Source organism: Nerophis lumbriciformis, linkage group LG06 (assembly GCF_033978685.3).
Source record: "Nerophis lumbriciformis linkage group LG06, RoL_Nlum_v2.1, whole genome shotgun sequence".
Taxonomy (NCBI): Eukaryota; Metazoa; Chordata; class Actinopteri; order Syngnathiformes; family Syngnathidae; genus Nerophis; species Nerophis lumbriciformis.
Window position 1 is genome coordinate 18,357,789 of NC_084553.2, and position 22,899 is coordinate 18,380,687.

The 22,899-nt window shown below is 40.4% G+C and overlaps 1 protein-coding gene across 4 annotated transcripts in view; it reads right to left on the minus strand.

Annotated features, from left to right (window-relative positions):
* Nucleotides 1-22,899, minus strand: part of ccdc102a (coiled-coil domain containing 102A) — a 131,590-nt gene that overhangs the window by 54,529 nt on the left and 54,162 nt on the right. The window contains exons 2-4 of one of the 4 annotated variants that reach the window (XM_061963845.2): nt 20,333-20,762; nt 9,392-9,748; nt 4,319-4,566 (exon numbers count right to left, since the gene is read on the minus strand). In XM_061963845.2, coding sequence (XP_061819829.1) covers nt 4,319-4,566; nt 9,392-9,748; nt 20,333-20,695 — 968 coding nt within the window. In that variant the 5' untranslated portion in view covers nt 20,696-20,762. Of the gene's footprint in view, nt 1-4,318; nt 4,570-9,376; nt 9,749-20,332; nt 20,763-22,899 lie in introns of all 4 variants that reach the window. The other 3 variants (XM_061963844.2, XM_061963843.2, XM_061963842.2) reach the window with 3 other exon arrangements.

The following is a 22,899-nucleotide window of genomic DNA, read 5'->3' on the forward strand; positions in this document are numbered from 1 at the left end:
CTGTGGCTGATACTATATTATCGGTCCCTCGGGCTCTGTGGAGGGTTTAATTTGCAATCTGGGAACACCGCAACAAATTAGCCTTTTGTAGACTCAGAAAACCGGTTATAAAGGTGACTGTGGAGGAAAATTTACATTGAAGTATATCCAATAATATCTATTCGGTATCATTATCACAACAAGTAAGAGCAAGCCAGGAGCATGCATAATAATAATAATGATAGATTAGATTTACTCCTCTCTGAGCTGCCACCTTATCGTGGTAGAGGAGTTTGCGTGTTCCAATGATCCATTGGAGCTATGTTGTCCGGGGGCTTTATGCCCCCTGGTAGGGTCTCCCAAGACAAACTGGTCCTCGGTGAGGGATCAGACAAAGAGAAGCTCGAAGACCTCTATGAAGAATACAGACGAAGGACCCAAATTTCCCTCTCCCGGACGCGGGTCACCAGGGCCCCCCTCTGGAGCCAGGCCCGGAGGTGGGGCATGATGGCAAGCGCCTGGTGGCCGGGCCTGTCCTCATGGGCCCGCCCGGGCACAGCCCGAAGAGGCAACCTGGGTCCCCCCTCCAATGGGCTCACCACGCATAGCAGGGGCCATAGAGGTCGGGTGTAATGTGAACTGGGCGGAAGCTGAAGGCAGAGCACTTGGCGGTCCGATCCTTGGCTACATAAGCTAGCTCTTGGGACGTGGAACGTCACCTCGCTGGGGGGCAAGGATTCTGAGCTAGTGCGCGAGGTGGAGAAGTTCCGGCTAGATATAGTCGGACTCACTTCGACGCACAGCAAGGGCTCTGGAACCAATTCTCTTGAGAGGGGATGGACTCTCTTCCACTCAGGCAGTGAGAGGCGACGGGCTGGAGTGGCAATTTTTGTTGCCTCCCGGCTTAAAGCCTACACGTTTGAGTTCAACCCAGTGGACGAGAGCGTAGCTTCCCTCCGCCTTCGGGTGGGGGGACGGGTCCTGACTGTTGTTTGTGCTTACGCACCAAACAGCAGTTCAGTGTACCCACCCTTTTTGGATACACTCGAGGGAGTACTGGAAAGTGCTCCCCCGGGTGATTCCCTTGTCCTACTGGAGGACTTCAACGCTCATGTTGGCAACGACAGTGAAACCTGGATAGGCGTGATTGGGAAGAATGGCTGCCCGGATCTGAACCCGAGTGGTGTTTTGTTTTTGGACTTTTTTGCTCGTCACAGATTGTCCATAACAAACACCATGTTCAAACATAAGGGTGTCCATATGTGCACTTGGCACCAGGACACCCTAGGCCGCAGTTCCATGATCGACTTTGTAGTTGTGTCATCGGATTTGCGGTCTCATGTTTTGGACACTCGGGTGAAGAGAGGAGTGGAGTTTTCTACCGATCACCACCTGGTGGTGAGTGGGCTGCGATGGTGGGTGAGGATGCCGGACAGACCTGGCAGGCCCAAACGCATTGTAAGGGTCTGCTGGGAACGTCTAGCAGTCTCCTGTCAGAGAGTTTCAATTCCCGCCTCCAGAAGAACTTTGAACATGTCACGAGGGAGGCGCTGGACATTGAGTACGAGTGGACGATGTTCCGTACCTCTATTTTCGAGGCGGCCGTTTGGAGCCGTGGCCGCAAGGTGGTTGGTGCGATCTATGTTCCCATCCTCACCTATGGTCATGAGCTTTGGGTTATGACCGAAAGGACAAGATCACGGGTACAAGCGGCCGAAATGAGCTTCCTCCGCCGGGTGGCGGGGCTCTCCCTTAGAGAAAGGGTGAGAATCTCTGTCATCCGGGAGGAGCTCAAAGTAAAGCCGCTGCTCCTCCACATCGAGAGAGCCAGATGAGGTGGTTCGGGCATCTGGTCAGGAGTGTTTCGGGCACGTCCGACCGGTAGGAGGCCACGGGGAAGACCCAAGACACGTTGGAAAGACTATCTCTCCCGGCTGGCCTGGGAATGCCTTGGGACGAGGTGGCTGGGGAGAGGGAAGTCTGGGCTTCCCTGCTTAAGCTGCTGCCCCCGCGACCCGACCTCGGATAAGCGGAAGATGGATGGATGGATAAGATTTATATAGCGCTTTTCTAGACACTCAAAGCGATTCACAGAGAAGTGAGAACCCATCATTCATTCACACCTAGGCATGCTAATAATCGCTGAGCTAGCTTGAAACAATACAATAAAGAAGTCCTTAGCAATATTTAAGAAGTGTAGATGGAACTGCCTTACAGCAGAAAATAAGCATTAATTGACAGGAAATTAAGAAGATTAGTAAGTAGTCTAGTAAGTGAATAATTGGGTGAATGCTTCTACATTAATAAATTACAGTCCACATTTTTCAACCGTTTTTGAGCATTCCACCTTCAAAACATTCCTCTTACCTGGGACAACAAATGTCCTTATTTTTCCGTCAAAATCCAGATTTTCCCGAAATTCCAGGAATTACAAAAAAACCAATTCAAATTCAGACTGTTACTACGTCAACATTTTTCAACCGTTTCGCAAAATTCCAACACCAACCCATTAATAACATCTAGGACTATTGGGGTATTATTTATATTTTCAAAAATTCCTGATTTCCCGAAATCCCACATTTCTGTCAAATTCCCATTTAAATGAATGGACATATTCATAGTTCAACAATGCCCAAAATGTTGCGCCATTTTTTACCCGATTCCGACCTTGCAACCATCCACACACTACTCGTCCGAAATATCGAACACAAAACATGTTTTCCCTTTCCCCAAATTCTCGGTTTTCCCCGAATATTCTCCCAAATGGCAATGAATGGGAAATATACAAGCTACTGCATATGCCACATTTCTAATCCGACTTGAACCGTTCCACCATCCATACACTTCACTTACCCTGGACATTCAAACCAGCATGTTTCCCCGTTCCGAAGTGAAGGGAAGTTAATTATATGTATATAGCACTTTTCTCTAGTAACTCAAAGCACTTTTCTCTAGTAAAACCCATTATCTAAGTTACATTTAAACCAGTGTGGGTGGCACTAGGAGCAGGTGGATAAAGTATATTGCCCAAGGACACAAAGGCAGTGACTAGGATGGCGGAAGCAGGGATCAAACCAGGAACCCTACCAACCGAGACACGCCGCCCCCTTCCAAAAATTCCCTGATTACCCAGAATTACCAGGAATTTTCCTTCATTGGAAATGAATGGGCAATATACAACGCTCTTCATATCCGACATTTCTCAACCAAATCGAACCGTTCCAACATTCACACACTTCATTCACGCTGGACATTCAGGCGTTTTAGTTACGTGTATTGCCGGCTTGCGCACATAGGTCATTCACACGCAATTCATACCGAAATTGCTAATTCTAGTCTAACAACTGTTGTGCTTATAGTGACCAGGCGTACACAACATTTAAGGGGAGGGCGTATCAATCCATAAAATGTGTAAATGATGTCAATACTAAGGGTAATAATAGTATTAGTATTCATTTTCAGAAAATCTTTATTTTGTTAACAAAGGGGACTTCTTTCAGGGAACAGGTCCCCGGAAACAGGAAGACTTTGAGGGCCAACCCCAAATGATTTAACTTTGAGGGCAAACTCCAAATGACTTAAGAGTAGTAGATATAAGTTTTTGCTTTTGTTTTGCTAGTGTGCTATTGACTTTGTTTTGCTCAAACAATTGTATGTAATAAAATAGAATAAGGAACTGGTCCAAAGACTGTGTTGCTGCCAATCTCACTCAAGGATGAACCGAATCAGAAGGGGCAGTACATTCATATTGAGTCTACTAACGGGTATAAGTTACAATATATATGCTACTTTGTATAACTCATGGCAAAGGGTGGAGCATAAGTGTGCATGTATGAGACAGTCTGCCCCACAACAAGAGAATAGAGAAAATGAAGGAACTTATTGACTACTACATCAGACTACTCGTGCAAAGCACTTCAGGTAAATCTCTACAATATATGGAGATATCTGCTAACGTCAAGCTTGGGGAAAACGTCACAATTTAGGCAAATTCCAAACAGCTCTTTTGGAAGAAGTATGAAAGGCAAGATTGTTTCTCTGCCATGTCTCCATGGTTGTTTTTACATTTTCGGGACCTATGCAGATCCCAAATACACAAAAACAGATACCAATAAGTAAGAAAAGTTTGTTTTGTATAGTACGTTCTTTGATAGAATATGTAATTGTGATGATAAATATAAACATGTTGACAAGTGAGGGGGATCGTGAGATCGACAGGCGGATCGGGGCGGCGTCTGTTGCTGTGTTGCTGCCAATCTCACTCAAGGATGAACCGAATCAGAAGGGGCAGCATTGAACCCTGATCGGAATAAAAAGGTTTCAAAATTGTGTGACATACTCTCTTTCTTTCAGCAGGACTTTCTGGGACTCGTCCAGGCGAAGCTGCAAAGCGTTGAGTTTCCTGGAGTCATCCTCTATGGCACCCATGTCCCCCCATAGCTGCCTGTTGCGTTCCTGCCGGCTCAAACCAGAGGATGAACGTGTGCCAGGTGGGTTCATGCAATCGCCACTCTGACCGTCCCAAGACTCTTGAGTGTCGCCACCTGGAGCTCGTGAATGCATCACAGACTGAAGCAGCTCCATTTCCTGCTGGAGAACAAACCGCAAACACTTCAAAATCCAGAATCACACTCTTAAAGGGAAAGTGTTACTGTTTGTTCCAAACAACAGACTAACTAAAAGTGACACTTCACTTTACTACTTTACAATTGTGTCTTTATGTCCAGTGAGTTTGTGATCAGAGTGGGTAATGTTAGCTTCAAGTTAGGTGAAGTTCGTTTGATGAATCTTTAGTATCCATCCACCCATCAGTCACAGGGAGAACATGCAAACTCCACACAGTATATGGACTTGAAAAGCCTCTCAAGAATAAAAGGAAATAAATGAGTGTGCAGAATGATCCTAAATACTTTGATGGTTTGTGTAGAGATTAAAATGTACATATGTTCACTCGTGGATAAGAGTAAAATAATGTGTTTGTTCAGTAAGTGGTAAAGGAATGACACTTGTCTAATTGTTAAACGTGTTGTTTGCCACCTTTACGCGGACGCCTAGGGGATGCTTGCTGTCCTTAATACCGCGCTCTTCCGGATTTTACCACGTAATGACGTAATCTACACGCGTACGTAAGGCACAAGTCAAGTATATTAGCTTTGTGTGGTCAGTTTATACCTGTCAACATTTGCATTTCACAAATGATAAACTGCACTGAAACTCCCAACAGTTAGTAATACCGTTTTATAATTAAAATAAAAACCGTGATTGATAACTTTCATAAACTCACGGACCGGTGACACTTCTCTTTACTGGAGGCGGAGCGAGCGCTAGCTATCTTAAATACTAACATGAAAACAAGCGACATTAATCTCTTTCCTCACTAACAACGACAAACCACAAACAACTAAGAAATTAAATTGTGCACATTAACCTACAGGCTGCGCTCTATTAATCAGAGAGCTCGATCGATACTCGAGGGAATGTGACAACAGGTATATTTGCGTGACGTCACATAAAACAGACGTGACGCCCCCCACGTTTTTACTTTATCATTAAAAAAGAAGATGAACATATTTAATACCTCAAATAAAATGAATATGACTCTTAAGTAGCCAGAACAATTTTATTAAATACAATATTCATTCTGCTAAGAAAGTGTATTGTATGGCTATTTATTGTAATTAATTGTTTAAATAAACATTGTTTTTAAGTGTGAATTATAACTTTTTGAGCACATTCAACAATACTGTGGCAATGATAACTGTGATAATTTTGGTGACAATAACCGTGATATTAAATGTTCATATTGTTACATTCCTACTATAGCTACGAAGGTTAGCTATCATTGAATGTATGTTTTATAGTGACAGCAACATGACTGCAAATTGTTAGTTGCTTCTCGAGGACTGTGCGGACATTCCACAGACTGACAAGCATTTTTCGTTTAAAGGGGTCATATCATTTTTTTTCTACATTTAAAATACTTCCTTGTGGTTTACATAACATGTAATTGTGGTTCTTTGGTCAACATTTTGCAAAGATTATGTTTTGAAAACCATCGTCAGGCCGGTTTCTGACCGTCACTTCACGATGCATTGTTTTATGGGCTGACTTATTTACGTGCTTCCAATTTGACTGCTTCTTCGCCCCGTCAGCCATGTTGTAGTTGTTAGCGCTTCCATATTGAGTCTACTGTCGGGTATAAGTTACAACTATATGCTACTTTGTATAACTCATGGCAAAGGGCAGAGCATGTGTGTGCATGTACAAGCCAGTCTTCCCCACAACAAGAGGATAGAGAAAATTAAGGAACTTATTGAATACTACATCAAACTACAACAACAGACTCGTGCAAAGCTCTTCGGGTAAATCTCTACCATATATGGAGATATCCGCTAACGCCAAGCTTGGGGAAAACGTCACAATATAGGCAAATTCCAAACAGCTCTTTTGGAAGAAGTATGAAAGAAGGCAATATTGTTTCTCTGTTATGTCTCCATGGTTGTTTTAAAATTTTCAGGACCTATGCAGATCCCAAATACACAAAAACAGGTACCAGTTTGTTTTGCATAATACGTTCTTTGATATAATATGCAATTGTGATAAATATAAACATGTTGACAAGTGAGGGGAATCGTGAGATCGACAGGCGCATCGAGGCGGCGTCTGCAGAAATGCGGACCCTGTATCGATTCGCCATGGTGAAGAAGGAGCAAAGCCGGAAGGCAAAGCTCTCAATTTACTGGTCGATATACGTTCCTATCCTTACCTATGGTCATGAGCTTTGGGTTATGACCGAAAGGACAAGATCACGGGTACAAGCGGCCGAAATGAGTTTCCTCCGTCGGGTGGCGGGTCTCTCCCTTAGAGATAGGTTGAGAAGATCTGTCATTCAGGAGGAGCTCAGAGCAAAGCCGCTGCTCCTCCACATTGAGAGGAGCCAGATGAGGTGGGTCAGGATGCCCCCTGATTGCTCCCTGGGTGGGTGTTTAGGGCACGTCCGACCGGCAGGAGGCCATGAGGAAGACCCAGGACACGTTGGGGGCACTATGTCTCCCAGCTGGCCTGGGAACGCCTTGGGATCTCCCCGGGAGTGGCTGGGGAGAGGGACGTCTGGGCTTCTGTGCTTAGGCTGCTGCCCCTGCGACCCGACCTCGAATAAGCGGAAGAAGATGGACGGATGGATGGATAAACATGTTGAATAAATATATGTTCTGTTAAACCACTAACGGTCACTTAAAACAGCCGGTGGTGTTCTTGTTAAATTTTAAACCCAAAAATATAACTGAGCCAAGTTACAAACAGCCCTTTCAACTTTAAGTGTGACACTTTAATGTTATGTTTGATAAAATGATTCATGACATATACTGCTATTTGACTGCTGGCTAGTTTGAGCCCATTTGAATGTGATTTAAATTGTCTTCTGTTTAAAAAAAAGGTGTTGCTGAGCTTTAAGTAACATTCTTTGCATTGCGTAGATAGCATGAGTATATTGATGATGATGACTATGGATTATTATCAGTAAAGCAATGTAGCGTGTTGCCCTCGGTACAAGAAAACCAACAGAATCCTTGTGGTGATTTGAGCACAAGGGATCAAATTAGTGATACTATCTACCTATTATGCAAACCCAGTTTTTCATACCTGATGGTAGCTGCTTTTGTGTATTTGTATCCCAATAAGTCCCGTGGAGGTATTACATAAATATTTATTAAATAATTGGCAACACTAAATTGGCCCTAGTGTGTGAATGTGAGTGTGAATGTTGTCTATCTTTGTTGGCCCTGCGACAAGGTGGCGACTTGTCAGGGTGTACACCGCCTTCCGCCCGAGTGCAGCTGGGATAGGCTCCAGCACCCCCCGCGACCCCTTGAGGGACAAGCGGTAAAAAAGGATGGATGGATGGAATTTTGCCTTCCTTCGTACATGTACATGCATCCTTCACTATTCCCACTTTTAATACAAAGTACAGTATAGTTCCAATCTATAGACTCGATATGGAAATACTAAAAACTACAACATGGCTGGCGGGGAGAAGACGCAGTCGAAGTGGAGGCATGTAAATAAGACCACCCACAAAACGGCACATCCTGAAGAGACAGTCAGGAATCAGCTTGAAGACGATCTGTAAAACAATCTATGCAACATTTTGATCAAAGAATCACCATTGCATGTTATGTAGACCACAAGGAAATGTTTAAGATGTAGACAAATAATCATACTAGGACCTTTATACGAGGTACAGTGCATAACAATATGTTGTACTTAGGGAGGTACTCACTGAGAGGAAGTGTGACAACCACTACAATAGCAAGTACAGGAAATGTGTTTGTGTTGTCTGGAACAGCACTTCCTTTGCTGACACACAATAACAGTTATCAGGAATTTCACTACAGACATCTTGCTTTTTACTGTAAAATTACCACTGAAACCTAAATGCCAGTGTACATGTTAACATAAAACTGAATCAAAGTTGGGTTTTTATATGGCATGTGCATTGATTTAATAAGACATACATTTTTCTATGAGCATCTCAAACATACAGACATACATCCGTACAGACTGGAACATACTAACAATATCAGTAACAGAGAGCACAATGTTGACAGTATACTCTCCTGAGTTTTCACTATTTACTGTGAAGTCTCCTACTGTTTGATATCAGACAGCACACCTAATGTTTTGTGCAACTTTAAAGCCATATTTACCGGCAAAGGTTTGTTGAATTTTAAATCAGACAACCTTTGGAGGTTTTAATGTGCTGAATATCCCTAATGTCTGGGCATATGATATAGACATAAAACACAACAGAGGTCTTCAACCATGTGTCCGTAGAAGCATGTTTGGTTGATAACGATTATGCCATTATCTCACATGACAATTATTATTAGTTTCTTGTGTTTTGTATTTTTACATACATACATACATACATACATACATACATAACCTGTAATGATGGTGCTTTGATCAAATTATCACATACATTTAGAATGCCAGCCCCCTGTTGAGTGTATCTTCAGAAAAAGTTGTTTTGTGGGCTTTTTACATGCAAATTAACTCCTCTAAGCCACGCCCCCTCCAGCATACTGCAACTGCGTCTCCGCAAGTTAGCCATGATTGTAGTTTTAGTCGTATGCTTCTGTTAACGCCAAACCATACCCTACTTTTTGCTACAAATGGAAACAGCTGAGGATTTCAGCATCCAAAACTAATATGATATATATGTTGACAGTATAGATTTAAGTATGAGTGTGTTATAAAATGTGTACCAAAATTAAGTGCATAAAAATCATCCAAAAATAATATATTGGAAATACAAGTGATAATAACAACATCTAAAAAGATCTAAAATGTGGTGGAATCTATCTACCGGTAAATACTGTATACAGTGCAGACCCACCTTTTGTTGACCTACTTTTTGTGTGTTCATGTCCATGTCCCTTACTGGTTCAGGTTCTGGAGACCCAGGTAACCCCTCTTTTAACCTGTCCAACGTGCTGTCAGTTTGGTCTTGCAAGGTAGAAGGTGGCGCAACAGATTGAGAGGAAGCAGCACATATGTGGTACTCAGGTGAGGAAGAAGGAGAACTGGTGGCTAGAGGAGGAGCCGTAGGATCATTGCGGAGATGTAATACATCCTGTCTTAGCACTTCGATTTCTGATGTTAGTTCCTGACGTTCCCTTCGTACGCTTGTCAACTCCTTGGTGAGAGCATCCAACCTCTGCCTCAATTGGCGGACTTCATCGCGTGCACGGTTACGCTCTCCGCGAACCTAGGAGGAAAGAAACAAGCTTGAATCAATTGGCTATCTTGTATGTTCCGACATATTTGGGTCTCTATGAATAGGGGAAAGGTTACCTATACGCACAGTACATGCATGTGGGAACTATCTGTGCAGAACAAAAACCTCAAGGCTAACAGGGTATGAAAGGGTGTTAGTCACCTGACAGAACGGTATGGACAATTCCTGAATGAGGGCATATGTCAAATTGTCTATTAAATAGGCATTAGGGTCACCACATAGGCAAACTGAGGATAAGACAATTAACGACTAGTTCCAAAATATCAAAGCACGTTAGGGCTGGGCGATTGATCGAAAAATTATTGAAACCGACATCTACTGTAATGTACTGTAGCTTGTACCCAAAAGTAATTATGTTCAAATATTTTATTTGTCATTGTATTCCTACAACAACATTTTGGTGTCACTTAAAAAGACAAGACGAAACAAAACAAGACAAACCAACATCTTAAAACAGTACAATACAATATAAACAGTACACAATAAAATACTAAATATTAAAAATAGACAAAGTAAAACTAGGTAAGAAAATGTTAAGTATAAAAAAAAGTGTTGTAGTGGGTATACAATAATAAATAATGACATGATAGAGCAGCGTGAGGCAGCAGTTGTAACAAACAATGTTAATGCACATTGCGGTGTATTGCAGGAGGGGGGTGTCGGAGAATGAGATAACAGAATGAGGTTGCGATTTATGGGTGTGGGTAGGATAATGAATATTGGACGGGTGGAAGTGTGTGTGTGGTGTGGGTGTGTATGTTTGTGAGAGGTTGGAAGTGTGCATGTGTCAGGGAGGGTGAGGGGGCAATGGAGGCTACATCTCTGGGGAATAAGCTGTTTCTCAGCCTATGTGTCCTTGTTTTTATGGTCTTGTACCTCTTCCCTGATATCAGTGGTATAAACAGTGAGTGTCCAGGTTGGCTGCTGTCCATGTGGAGGGCTCTCGCTCTTCTTTGCATATGCTCAGTGTACACAGTGTCTAAGTCTGGGAGCTCAGCTCCCACAATCTTATGCACCACCTTCACCACCCGGGACAGATGTTTCATTTCCTCTACTGTGCAGCTGCTGTACCACACCGTACAGCCCTGGCAGAGAATGCTCCCCAAGTGGTCCTGTAGAATTGTCTGAGCAGTCGAGACTGCTCAGACAATTCCTTCCACAGCTTCCTCGGGAATAACATCCTCTGCTGGGCCTTTTTCACCAGTTTGTTCTCCTTGTCCTCCTGAAGTCTATGAGACCTATTTTGTTTTGGTGGTAGTAAGAACCAGGTCGCTGTCTGTGCATGACTTCTCCAGGTGTTGGACCTCCTTCCTGTAACAGGTCTCATTGTTGTCACCAATGAGGCCTACCACCGTAGTGTTAACTTCAAATTTCACCATGGTTTTGGAGGAGTGGATGGGGGCGCAGTCCTGGGCGAAGAGTGTGAAAAGGGCTGAACTGAGCCTGTGTTTAGAATTATGGTGTCAGATGTCAGGTTCCCTATCCTGACATTCTAAGGCGTGTTGGTCAAGAAGTCCATAATCCATGTACAGAGTGTGGTGGAGAGTCCAAGGTTGTAGAGTTTGTGGATCAGTTTATGGGGGATCACAGTGTTGAATGCACTGCCTAAGTCCACAAAGAGCATCCTGACGTATGTGTTTAGCTGCTCCAAGTGGGTCAGGGCTGTGTGAAGTGCAGTGGAGACAGCATCCTGTGTGTCAGTTGTTTGGACACACTTTGATTAGAAATGAGGACGGTGTCTACCAAAAAGTTGCATATGAGAGTGGGATAGTCATGCATTAACCAAAATCGAAGTACCGTATTTTTCAGACTATAAGTCGCAGTTTTTTTCATAGTTTGGCCGGGGGTGCGATTTATACTCAGGAGCGACTTATGTGTGAAATTATTAACACATTACCGTAAAATATCAAATAATATTATTTAGCTCATTCACGTAAGAGACTAGACGTATAAGATTTCATGGGATTTAGTGATTAGGAGTGACAGATTGTTTGGTAAACGTATAGCATGTTCTATATGTTATAGTTATTTGAATGACTCTTACCATAATATGTTACGTTAAAATACCAGGCTCGTTCTCAGTTGATTGTTTATGCGTCATATAACGTACATTTATTCAGCCTGTTGTTCACTATTATTTATTTATTTTAAATTGCCTTTCAAATGTCTATTCTTGGTGTAGGGTTTTATCAAATAAATGTACCCAAAAAATGTGACTCCAGTGCGATTTATATATGTTTTTTTCCTTCTTAATTATGCATTTTCGGCCGGTGCGACTTATACTCCGAAAAATACGGTACACAGTGTAATTAATCGTGGCATCATGACCAACATTTCAGCAAAAATGATAGGGGGTGTCCACTATCAAGTTGTCTTCAAGGAACGTAATGTGATGCTATGTATTTAGTAGGTATTGTATATAAAACCAAGACAGGCACATCATTAAATAAAAAACCCAAAATGTGATTTGAAAATACCTGAATTTTTTAAAACTGTGATTGATAAGTAATATGTGACCCCACAATGAATGACTCTCACATTATTATACGTATTATTAACTCTCACATTATTAACCGTATCCACTTGGCATCCATGGCACGGGTGACCCAGGTGGGGTCCCCACATCTGCGTTCCCTTCCAAGGTTTTTTGGTGTTCCCATTGGGTTGAGTTTTTTCTTGCCCTGATGCGGGATCTGAGCTGAGGATGTCAATGTGGCGTGTGCAGCCCTTAGAGACATTTATGATTATGGGCTATATAAGTAAACTTTGATTCATTGATTGATATGTGACAGACTATTATTTTTAGCTCATTAAATTGTCTTTTCTCGTTGTCCCATGTCTTTTAGTCTCATCTAAGTCAGTTAGCTTCATCAGCAGTAGTATGCTATATAAAATCTGCCAGGTAAGCATTTGTTCTCCTCCCTTGTAAGCGGTGCCAAGCCGACTCGATTATCTGCAAAAACCAGGAAAAAACATTTTGTGTTTATTGTGGGAAGCCGAGAGACATCGGGGACTTGACTGCGACACACAAAGCAACTACACATTACAAAACAAGCCCAAAGTCACTTATAATATTGGACTTGGTGACATTGGTTATACAAAGATTGCTAAATAATGATGGAAAAGTGAACGCAACGTAAGCAATGTAATGAAACCACCTCAAAATGCAAAAAACTTTCTAAGAGAATATTATTTTTCAAAAATAATTTCGGCCGTGGTCCAGTGGTTGGGGAGCTCTGGTGTAGACTACATAAAGTGTGAGGTTGAATTGTTTTAGGTCCTACGTCCCTATGTGTAGATCGGGGACGCTCCCTAGCTTTATTGCTATGCTGTCATTATTCCACTCCGCTCGCGGTTGATGACACGTATCTCACGCAAAACTTGAGCCAAAAGTTTGAATCTAAAAAAAAAAAGAAATTAAAAAGATGAAAATGGTAGCTTCACATTTTAATAAAGAACAATGTAGGATTGTAAAATGAATTATTAAGTTATTGTAGGTTAAAGTTTTTTTTCAAAATATTTGAGGGTATCAGTAGATATAAACCATTGTTTTAACCCTTTGATGCATAACATATGCACACCCCTTTTAATGCACAACATGGGTCAAAAATGACCCGCATCAATTTCCCATGTTATTTCATGCTGCCTGAGTGTTTCTTTGCTGTATCTTTTGAAATCAATGTATTTTATAATTTAATAATTCAAGTATTCTTTAAAAATCTTGTTTTTGATTACCACAAATCATTATTTTTATTTTTCCTACCATACCTTATGAACAAAAGTATTTTTTGTAATACTACATCAAGTTTACACACATGGGTCAAAAATGACCCATTATCCAAGTGCGATTTAAAAATGGATGAAGGCATATTACAATAATATTTTACTTCAAATACTTATTTTAGATGTGATTCGGGCCAAACAATCATACATTTATTATTTGAAACCTGTTTATTTGTCATTTTGGCAAACATCTGGCAGTAACAAAAATACATTTGTGAATTAGACCAACGTAAAATAAAATTGTCAATTCAGTTCTTATGATTCTTTTATTCTTTATTAGTTAGTTATCAGATTCCTCACATGTAGCACACATTACCACTGTGCGTTTGTGCTCCTTGCACACAGGCTTCTTGCACTGCGAACACCAGCTGCTGACTTTTCTGTCTTTGGCAGATGGGCAGATCGCACACCTCTTCCTCTTCGCCGCGCCCTTCTGTCTTATGTCCTCTTCTGGTTGGGTGGTGACCATGGTTTGTTTTTCTATCCCGCATCTTCCCATTGCCTCTATGATATGCTTTTGGAGTGTGGGTATGCCCTCCATGCGGCTCTTCATATGTGGCATGACCAGCTCTTTGCCAAGCTCCTTGATGAATAGTCGGCGTGCATTGGTGACACCACCCATGTAACCAGGGTGTTCTGCAGTGAAGTTGGTGTGGTTTTGAGGGTGGCAATATCCAGCATATTGTACCAGAGCACCATGGGCCACCTCCGTGTTCTCCGCTTGCATGTGTAGGTGCCAACCATTGGATCTGTTGTGTCCACTCCTCCTTTTGTTCTTTTGTAGTACAGTATCACTTCTGGTTTCTTCTTTTGACTGTCATCCACTGCTTTGTCATCATGCATTGTGCTCAGAAGGAATTAATTCCTCTTTCTTGACACTTCTCCACGTTTTCCCTTTAACTGCGGCTGCTCTTCGTCCCTCTAAGTTGGTGCATTTTAGAACCTCCTCAATGATGTTGTCACTGATGAACATATCCCATGCATCTTTCGGTGAAACAGCTCTTGATCCGGGTGTAGGTCCTGGGCAGCTTCTGAGCCTCAGAATGTTATGGCTTCTTGTTCTGCTGGAAGTGGGGGGATTCTCATTCCAGTAAGACCCCTTTTTACTCAGTCTATTGGACTGGGTCTGTGCTTCCTCTTCTGAGGATTCATCATCAGATGAGTCACCTATGTATATGTCTTCTTCATCTAGGAGAGCTGGATTTGAAGACACACCCACATCTTCAGCTTGATCCTGGGGCCAGGGGCGCCACTAGGGATTTTGGGCCCCATGAAAAGAATCTTTACAGGGCCCCCGACACAGTGTCATTATTTTTTCTGTATTATAATTTCATCATCATTAGGGGCCTCTCTGGGGCCCCCTCCATCATGGGCCCCTAGAATCCGTCTCCTAACCCCCCCTTTCCGGCGCCCCTGCCTGGGGCACATAGTCAGGGTCATCATCCTCAGATATTTCAGACTCCGAATCATTTCCAATCGCCTCCTCATCTGGTTCTTCATCCAGCATCCTTAGAACCATCTCAGCTGTAAATCTTTTAGCCATACTCTGGATAAAACAAATCAAACGTACCATACTGTAAAATGCACATCAATCTAAATTTCTATCTTGAGTTTTATGTTGGTGACCCAGCTATAAGATTAGTTTAGCTAACAAGAATATGTCAACAGTTAGCTAATAGTATTGCAAATATTTCCCTTTCTGACAAGTGACGCACTAAATTATGCCAACCCTTTCACAAGGCATCAAATATTTTCTGAGGTAGAACAATTGTAAAATAACTTACTTACTTATCAGATGTTCAAAGGTGTTGAGTAGAAAAATGTGTCAGGTGAGCAGTTGTCCGCACCAAATACATTCCTAATTGCAAACATGCTCAAATTCAAAAGGTTCCTACCAAATGTCACAGTGAATGCAGGTGGGTCATTTCTGACCCATGTGTGTGAAGTTGATGTATGAATACAAAAGCTGTGCTTGTTCATAGAGTAAGAAAGGAAACATAAAAAATATGATTTTAGCTGAACAAAAACATGATATTTACTGAATATATGTGATAGTAAACGATAAAATACATTTATTTGAAATATATAGCAAAGCAACGCTCAGGCTAACATGAAATAACATAGAAAATAGATGTGGGTAATTTTTGACCCATGTTGTGCATTGGAAGGGTAGTAATACAAAACTCATTTGTATTCAAAAATTATGAAAAGAAAGAATAAAATAACAATGTTTAATGACCAAAAACAAGTTAATTGAGGAATACCTGGAATACTGAAAGATTACATTCAATTATTGCAAAGAAACAGATAATAAAAACTTGGTTGGGTCACATTTGACCCATGTTATGCATCAAAGGGTTAAAACAATAGTAAATTGTCGATACTTTGAAAAAACTGCCATCAAGTAGGAAACAGAAGCTGCAGACTTTTAGCGGGCAGCTCAGTAAAAAAAAAGCATTCAATACCATAATTTTTACATCCCGAGTATCAACTTACAAACGCACCACAGCTGACACAACAAGCCTTTTGTATCTACAAAACAAATACAAATCATAATTATTGCACTTGTTGTCATTAGTTTATTTGTGTTGACATTGGGTAGAGTTAATACACCACCTAAGAAAAAAAATAGATATGCAAACATTTTTTCATGTTACTTCAACTTGAAATTTGCTAAGAAAATGTTAAATGCAGAAACACAAAAAGACACAGTCTTGATTTAATCAAACCACCAACATTGTCATTCGAGCAACATGCGGCATCTAAAACACCATTATCAAGAATTGTTGTACGAAAGTCAATAACCTTCAATGTCCTATATGTGAAAATATGGACAAAGTGTTTAAAGGTTTTAGGAACTACTTTGTAAATATAAGACCAAACTTGGAAGGATAGATCTCCAATTCCAAGTCATTTGAGGATGGGAATGGAAATTCCTTTTATTTATCGGCGCCTTTCTAACAATGTACAAAACAACAAACACGGATCAAGAAAAGCAGTACAAAAATACATAGGAAACATAAAACTTAAGTTATAATTGCAAATGTGAGCTAAAAAATAGCTGATGTTAAAATGAATAAGAGAATGTTTGAGTCTTGATTGGAAGAAGGAAAATTATTCATTTATCTGAAGGTCAGAGTATAGTGAGCTAGTAAGCTATTGAGCTAAATTAAGGCGAAAAAAGTTGTACTTTAGAAATTATCTTTCAAACTGAAAATTTGAGTGTTTATGAGGTTAAAAATACATAAGTGTAATCAAAATAAAGAGAAATGCATGCAATCTTGTTTCAAGTTTAATTAAAGTAGTTCCTAAAACCTTTAACCTTAACGCCATATTTTCACATTTTCATTATTGAATTTCTTACAACTTCTCTTGATAATGGTGTTTTAGATGGTGCATGTTGCTCGAATGACAATGAAAATGCTGGTCGTTACATTTAATATTGTGTGTCCTTTTGAGTTTCAGCATTCAAAATGTTCTAAACAAATTTCACACTGAAGTGACCTGAAAAAATAGTTTGCATATTTTCCTTTTTTCATTTCCACTGAATTCTAAGTCACTTCCTCACCAACCTTACCTTACGGCATTCTCAAGTGTTGTAGTAACTCTGCTCGACGTATGTCAGGCAACACATGCAAATAAACTAGTGACAAAAAATGCAAAAAATATGATTTGTATTTGTTTAATAGATACAAAAGGCTTGTTGTGTCAGCTGTGATGCAATTGCAAGTTGATACTCAGGATTTATCAATTACGGTATTGAATGCTAACATAAACACAAGACACATTGTTACTTCCTGATTATTGAGCTACTCGCCGAAAGTCTGCAACTTCTGTTTCCTATTTGATGGCAATTTTTCCAAAGTGTAGACATTTTACTATTGTTTTAAAACAATGGCTTGCAAAACTATCTGATAACCTCAAATAATCAAAAACTACAATTAAAAATTTTAAATAACTTAATTGTTACATATTGTTCTTATTAAAATTTGATACTGCCCTTTTCATCTTAGTTTTGACTCCGGGTGACATTTTGTGGTTACATTGTGTAACTAAATAGGCTTGCATTTCACGCTAACTAATGAAGTGCTACGTTTTTCAAAAATGATTTTCGCTATCCAAATACAAATACATAGTTTTTTTTGTAATATGTAATATTTTTAAAGATGTTATGTTTGCGCATGCGTGTTGCAAATCCGGAGCAAGCACAAAAGGATCTGGCAGATCAGTAAATCGGGCGATGACCCACAATAACGTCTTTTTCCGTTGCAAACGTTTATCACAGTCCAAACTTGTATAAACACATTGCCGTCTGAGCAACTAAAATATTCAATCATGCATATTGAACCTACATGCTGTGCTCTCTCAAAACAGTGATCGATGTGAGGATCCAGACACAGATAGGCATGGACGTCCGACTTGAACAGGAAATAAACCCAAATGATGTCGCATTAACCAGAAGTGAAGCAACAACTCCCATGGCGCTTCACTTTTGTGTTTAGATTACGGTTAAGGTGCAGTGATAATTTAACATTTAAATTCTTACTGCTTGAGTAAGTAAGATGACATACAAGTTCAACAGAAATGAAAGACGGTCGGCAGGATGTGGAAAGGAGACTTTTGTTTTTATATTGTAAACAGTCGATCCGAAATCAAAACATGTCAAGACACTTTCTCTGAACAATCACACACTTTTCTGGCTTCGAAATAAAAGCACTACCCTATACATCTGGTTTAACTACATTTAGGGTTTCTCCTTACTGTACGGCTTCATATTAGCCGCCATATCGAACAAAATAAATTAATATAATGTATTGTAGCGTCCAAAAGAAAACAAACAAAGTCTGACTTTCTTTTTAGCTTTTATTGCCAATTTTATGATAACGACAGGCCAAATTCCAACAAGTATTTCCTCCGTGCACACACGTCTGCCTCTGGGCTTCACTTCAACACACACAACACTTGTTCATTCTCCACCGACACGGTTTGTTCACAGACCATGGGAAGATGACCATCATATGCATAACACTAGCAGGTAGTTAATTATGAATGGCTGTATATTGTTTATTATTTGACTAATGATGCACCGAAAAGACGTACTTGAATCACCTGAACAGTGCTCCCGAAACCGATGTTGTGATGACGTGAGCTATACACATGGGGTTGTCTGGAGCATAGGCAGCGTGTCCGCGCTGTGTACATACTTTAATATATTAGTGATATACCCGCAGACAACGATCTTTACAATTTAAGATGACACTTGCGGCTTTTAATGAGAGAAAAAAGCTCCCAGCAAAGCGAAGCAATAACACCATAAATAGATGCTAAAATTGTTTCCTGTCTTTGTTGTTAAAGAAAAAGTTACTAACAGAATTAGAGAAATCTCAAGAAAACAAAACAAATCCTCAACAAAGTATATTGTACAATAAGCAGCAACAATTTAAAAATAGAACAAAATGATATTAGGTAAGAAAAACATATATGTTAATACTATACTTAATAATAACAAATGTATATTCCAATTTTTTTTACCTTTTTAAAAAACTATATGTATTATAGCAAATCATGTGATTATGTCATATCAACCCCCCGCCCCCACTGCCACGTGGGTAGGGGGCGGGGCATTGCTGGCTGAAATATTGTGTAAATTCTTTTATAACATGTTCTGGTCGAGTCCTCAATTACAGAATGATTAGCAGGCTCACTATTCAATTGTTATCAATTAATAAAGGTTAAAACATTGTCATGCAGCAAAATGAAGACCATTAACTTGTAAAACATGTAATGTACAGCATATCAGAAGCATTTATTCAGGTAGAAATATCACAGATTACAGCTGGGATAGCATTTTTTTAATACAGTAGGAGACTTAGATTGTTTTATTTCATTGTCAATATTGTTCCATAAACTAACACCTATAAATAAAATACTTATTTCTTGTATTTCTGTTCTAAATCTTGATTTAGTAAAGATCTCAGTTCCTTTTTGATTATAATTACTTTCTCTTTTCATAAATCTCACAAGTAATTGTAATCTAAAAGGAACTGAGATCATTCGTCTGTCCGTCCGTTCGTTCCTGTTTGATGTTATATAATCTCTATTGATGTTCTATCTATATTGAGGCGGACAAAAGCAATTTTTTGAAATGGGAGACATAATTTGTTCAATTTGCCTTACAGAAATTGTTTTTTGTGTGATTTTATGCCCAAAGTGTAAATACATCTTGTCAAAATTATAGAATAACTGTATAGTCCCACGTGTAAAGTAATATTGAAAAAGATTAACAGTTTTAAAAGTGAATTATAAAGATAAATACAAGAGCGGAAAATCAGAGGTCTAAGAAAAATAATCAGCATTTCTCAATACAAATGCAAAAGCCCAATTTTCCGCCGCTGCAAACTGTCAAGACAGCATATCAGAGTCAGTCAATCAGTCACTATTGATGTGAAAATTATATTTGGGCAATGAACTACAACAGGGGTGTCCACATGTTGCCAAGGGGCCATTTTCATCTTCCTTGGGCATATTCTAAATTCAATATGAATTTTTTGTAATAAGATGCATCATTAGATATTACACTAAAAACTTTTTGTTTTGTCAGCTAAAACACAAAGCCAACAAGTGGATATTTTATTAAGTATATTTTAATCTACATGAGCTTTTTTAATGTCCAAAATGTAGCATCCTTCAATGTCCATTACTTGGAAAAATTTGGACATCTCGTACTACATTAATCAAAACATTTTATTTAGCCGGTAAATAGTCACCCACCTTGCTCCATTTCTCTCTCCAGTTGGCCGTGCAATCTGACCACCAGCGCATAGTTTTCTCCATCTGAGCTGCTCTGGCTCGTGCTTCCTCCAGCTCCCTGAGTCTCAGCTCTTCCCTGCTCTCCCAATCTGCCCCAGCTGCCTCACCCATGACGCCTATGGCTCCCAGGCCCAGGCCTCCAAGCCCAGGAGAAAGCAGCAGTGGAGGGCTGGAGCTAGGGGTCCCTCCAATAGGGCTAGGGGTTTGGGTAAGGCATTCTGGCGAACGAATCCCACTGTCAGAACCCATGCCCAGGCTGCACAATAGACCGCCACCTGCCGACTTGCTGCCATCAGACATGTGTGGACTGGGAGTGTGGTTCATGCTTGGTATTGGCTGGAGAAGAGTGTGAAGATCAGGAAATCATCATCCTTCCCAGTCCCTCATCAACCTGAAGACAAAATAAACAATTTAGATTCACAAAATATGTACAAAACATTCCACAGAAGTTGTTTTTTCCCTTTTTGTAAATGTTTTGTTTTATTAGTCCTAGTCAGAGAACGGTTCCAATTCAAATTTAAAAATTATTCAAAAATCAAAATTATCATGGTTATCATCATTATGGTATTGTTGAATGTAGGACTGGGTGATTATATGACCGTGATCGTGATTAATTTGAGTTTGATCACGGTGATCAGCTGTTTCCATATTTCCGCAATTAACTATGGCAGAAAAGTCTGTTAGAAGTTACTGCAGTAGTAAATAGTAGGGAAACAACGATGCTTGATATAATCCTGCACAGCACAATCCGCCTCTATTGACTGTGATCCTGTGTCTGTCTGTGAATGTGTGTGTGTCTGTGTACGTCTGCGTGTGTTTTTGTGAAAGTGTGTACGTGTGTGCAACCTCTCGTTCCACTATTGCGAAAGTGAGGCTCGTCAGATGGAAGTCCGGGCAAGAAGAATAAAATAAAAGAAACATGACTAACTGAATCCCTCACACTCATTTTTGGTGAGTGACGTTAAATCCAAAAAAGTCTGCTGTCGCTCGCTGCCGCGAAAAAGCTAAGTACTATTTTTCGATCTGTGTTTCCTTCCAATTGTTTTACAGCTTTCATTATTCTTTCTCAAACATATTTTGTAGTCTTATCAAACTTACAAAGCACCCACTCTCAGTTTTTTACCACCTCTCTCTCAGCTAGTTAGTTGCTAAGCTAACAAAGCTAAGCTGGTTGCGGTCCAAAGCAACTACGCTTCAAAAGGGTCGGCTCCTTCACACTGCTGCTACTCTTCGCCTATTGCTCCAAAGACAGCAAGAACTCGACTCGGTGAAAGAAACAACCTGAGTATGGCTCTCTGCTCTTAGTGCACCAATCTTATGGATAGGTTGGCCCTACTAGAGGACCGTGTCCACCAGTTAGAGCAGAGTAATTTATGATGTCAGAATTAGGATAGTTTACATAGGCTTGTACAAGAAATGCATTAATTAACTTTCGCTCCTTACTTTTGCATGGTGCCAACTCTGTTCAGGTGCGCAGCCAGCTATAGAGCTGCTGACAGGCGAATCAAATAAAGCATAGATTAACATTTTTATAATATTTTAGATGTTTTTCAAACTTCCATCCATCCATCCATTTTGTACCGCTTATCCCTTTCGGGGTCGCGGGGGGTGCTGGAGCCTCTCAGCTGCATTTGGGCGGAAGGCGGCGTACACCCTGGACAAGTTTTTCAAACTTATTGATGCCAATAGTACATAAATAATAGGCTATATAAAGTACATCCATTCAAATAATATATTACTTAAATTAGTTTTCAGGTAAAAAAAATAAATTATTTTTAAGGTGTGGCTGTGTGCCACAATTGTAGGGGAAACCCTGATAATTTGAGTAATGAGCCCCACCGCCCCCGGTTGAATTGTATTTCTCCACAGCACAGCCAGAGATCAAGCTACTGCACTCCAACCACAACTTATAAAATTGGTAAGAAAAAGAAAAAGCGGACAACCGAATCAGAGAACAAAAACATTTACCTATTACATATGGAGAAGCTGCAGATGCTTTGTTAGAGTTTTTCTACTTTGTTCTGTCTACTCCTGACCAGTGTTGGGACTAACGCGTTACCGTTACTATCGGCGGGAAATAGTAATCTAACGCGTTATTTTTTATATTCAGTAACTCAGTTACCGTTACTACATGATGCGTTGCTGCGTTATTTTTTATGTAGTAACGGCTAGAAACTGAGAAGATCTGAGTGTTTTATTGCAGCGCTGCGGAAGAGGCGACAAGGAAGAGGCGCGCCGTGCGCTGTCTGTGTGAATGTGTGTGTGTGGGAGGGGGCGTGTCTGTGTTTACTAACAAAACATCATGGCGAAGCCGAGTTTCTTAAAATGGATATATTTTCAGTACTTTTCTTTTGTCGACCACAAAGAAAATAACATTTTAGTTGAATGTAAGTTGTGTCTTGGATCAAAGATCCTATCCTAGCAATTCAAATATGCTGAAACCGCTACAAAAACAACATGCTTTGACGAAGCTAGTAAAGAGACACACACTTCACCTCCACCTCCAACAGCGGCTGGATTTTAACGAG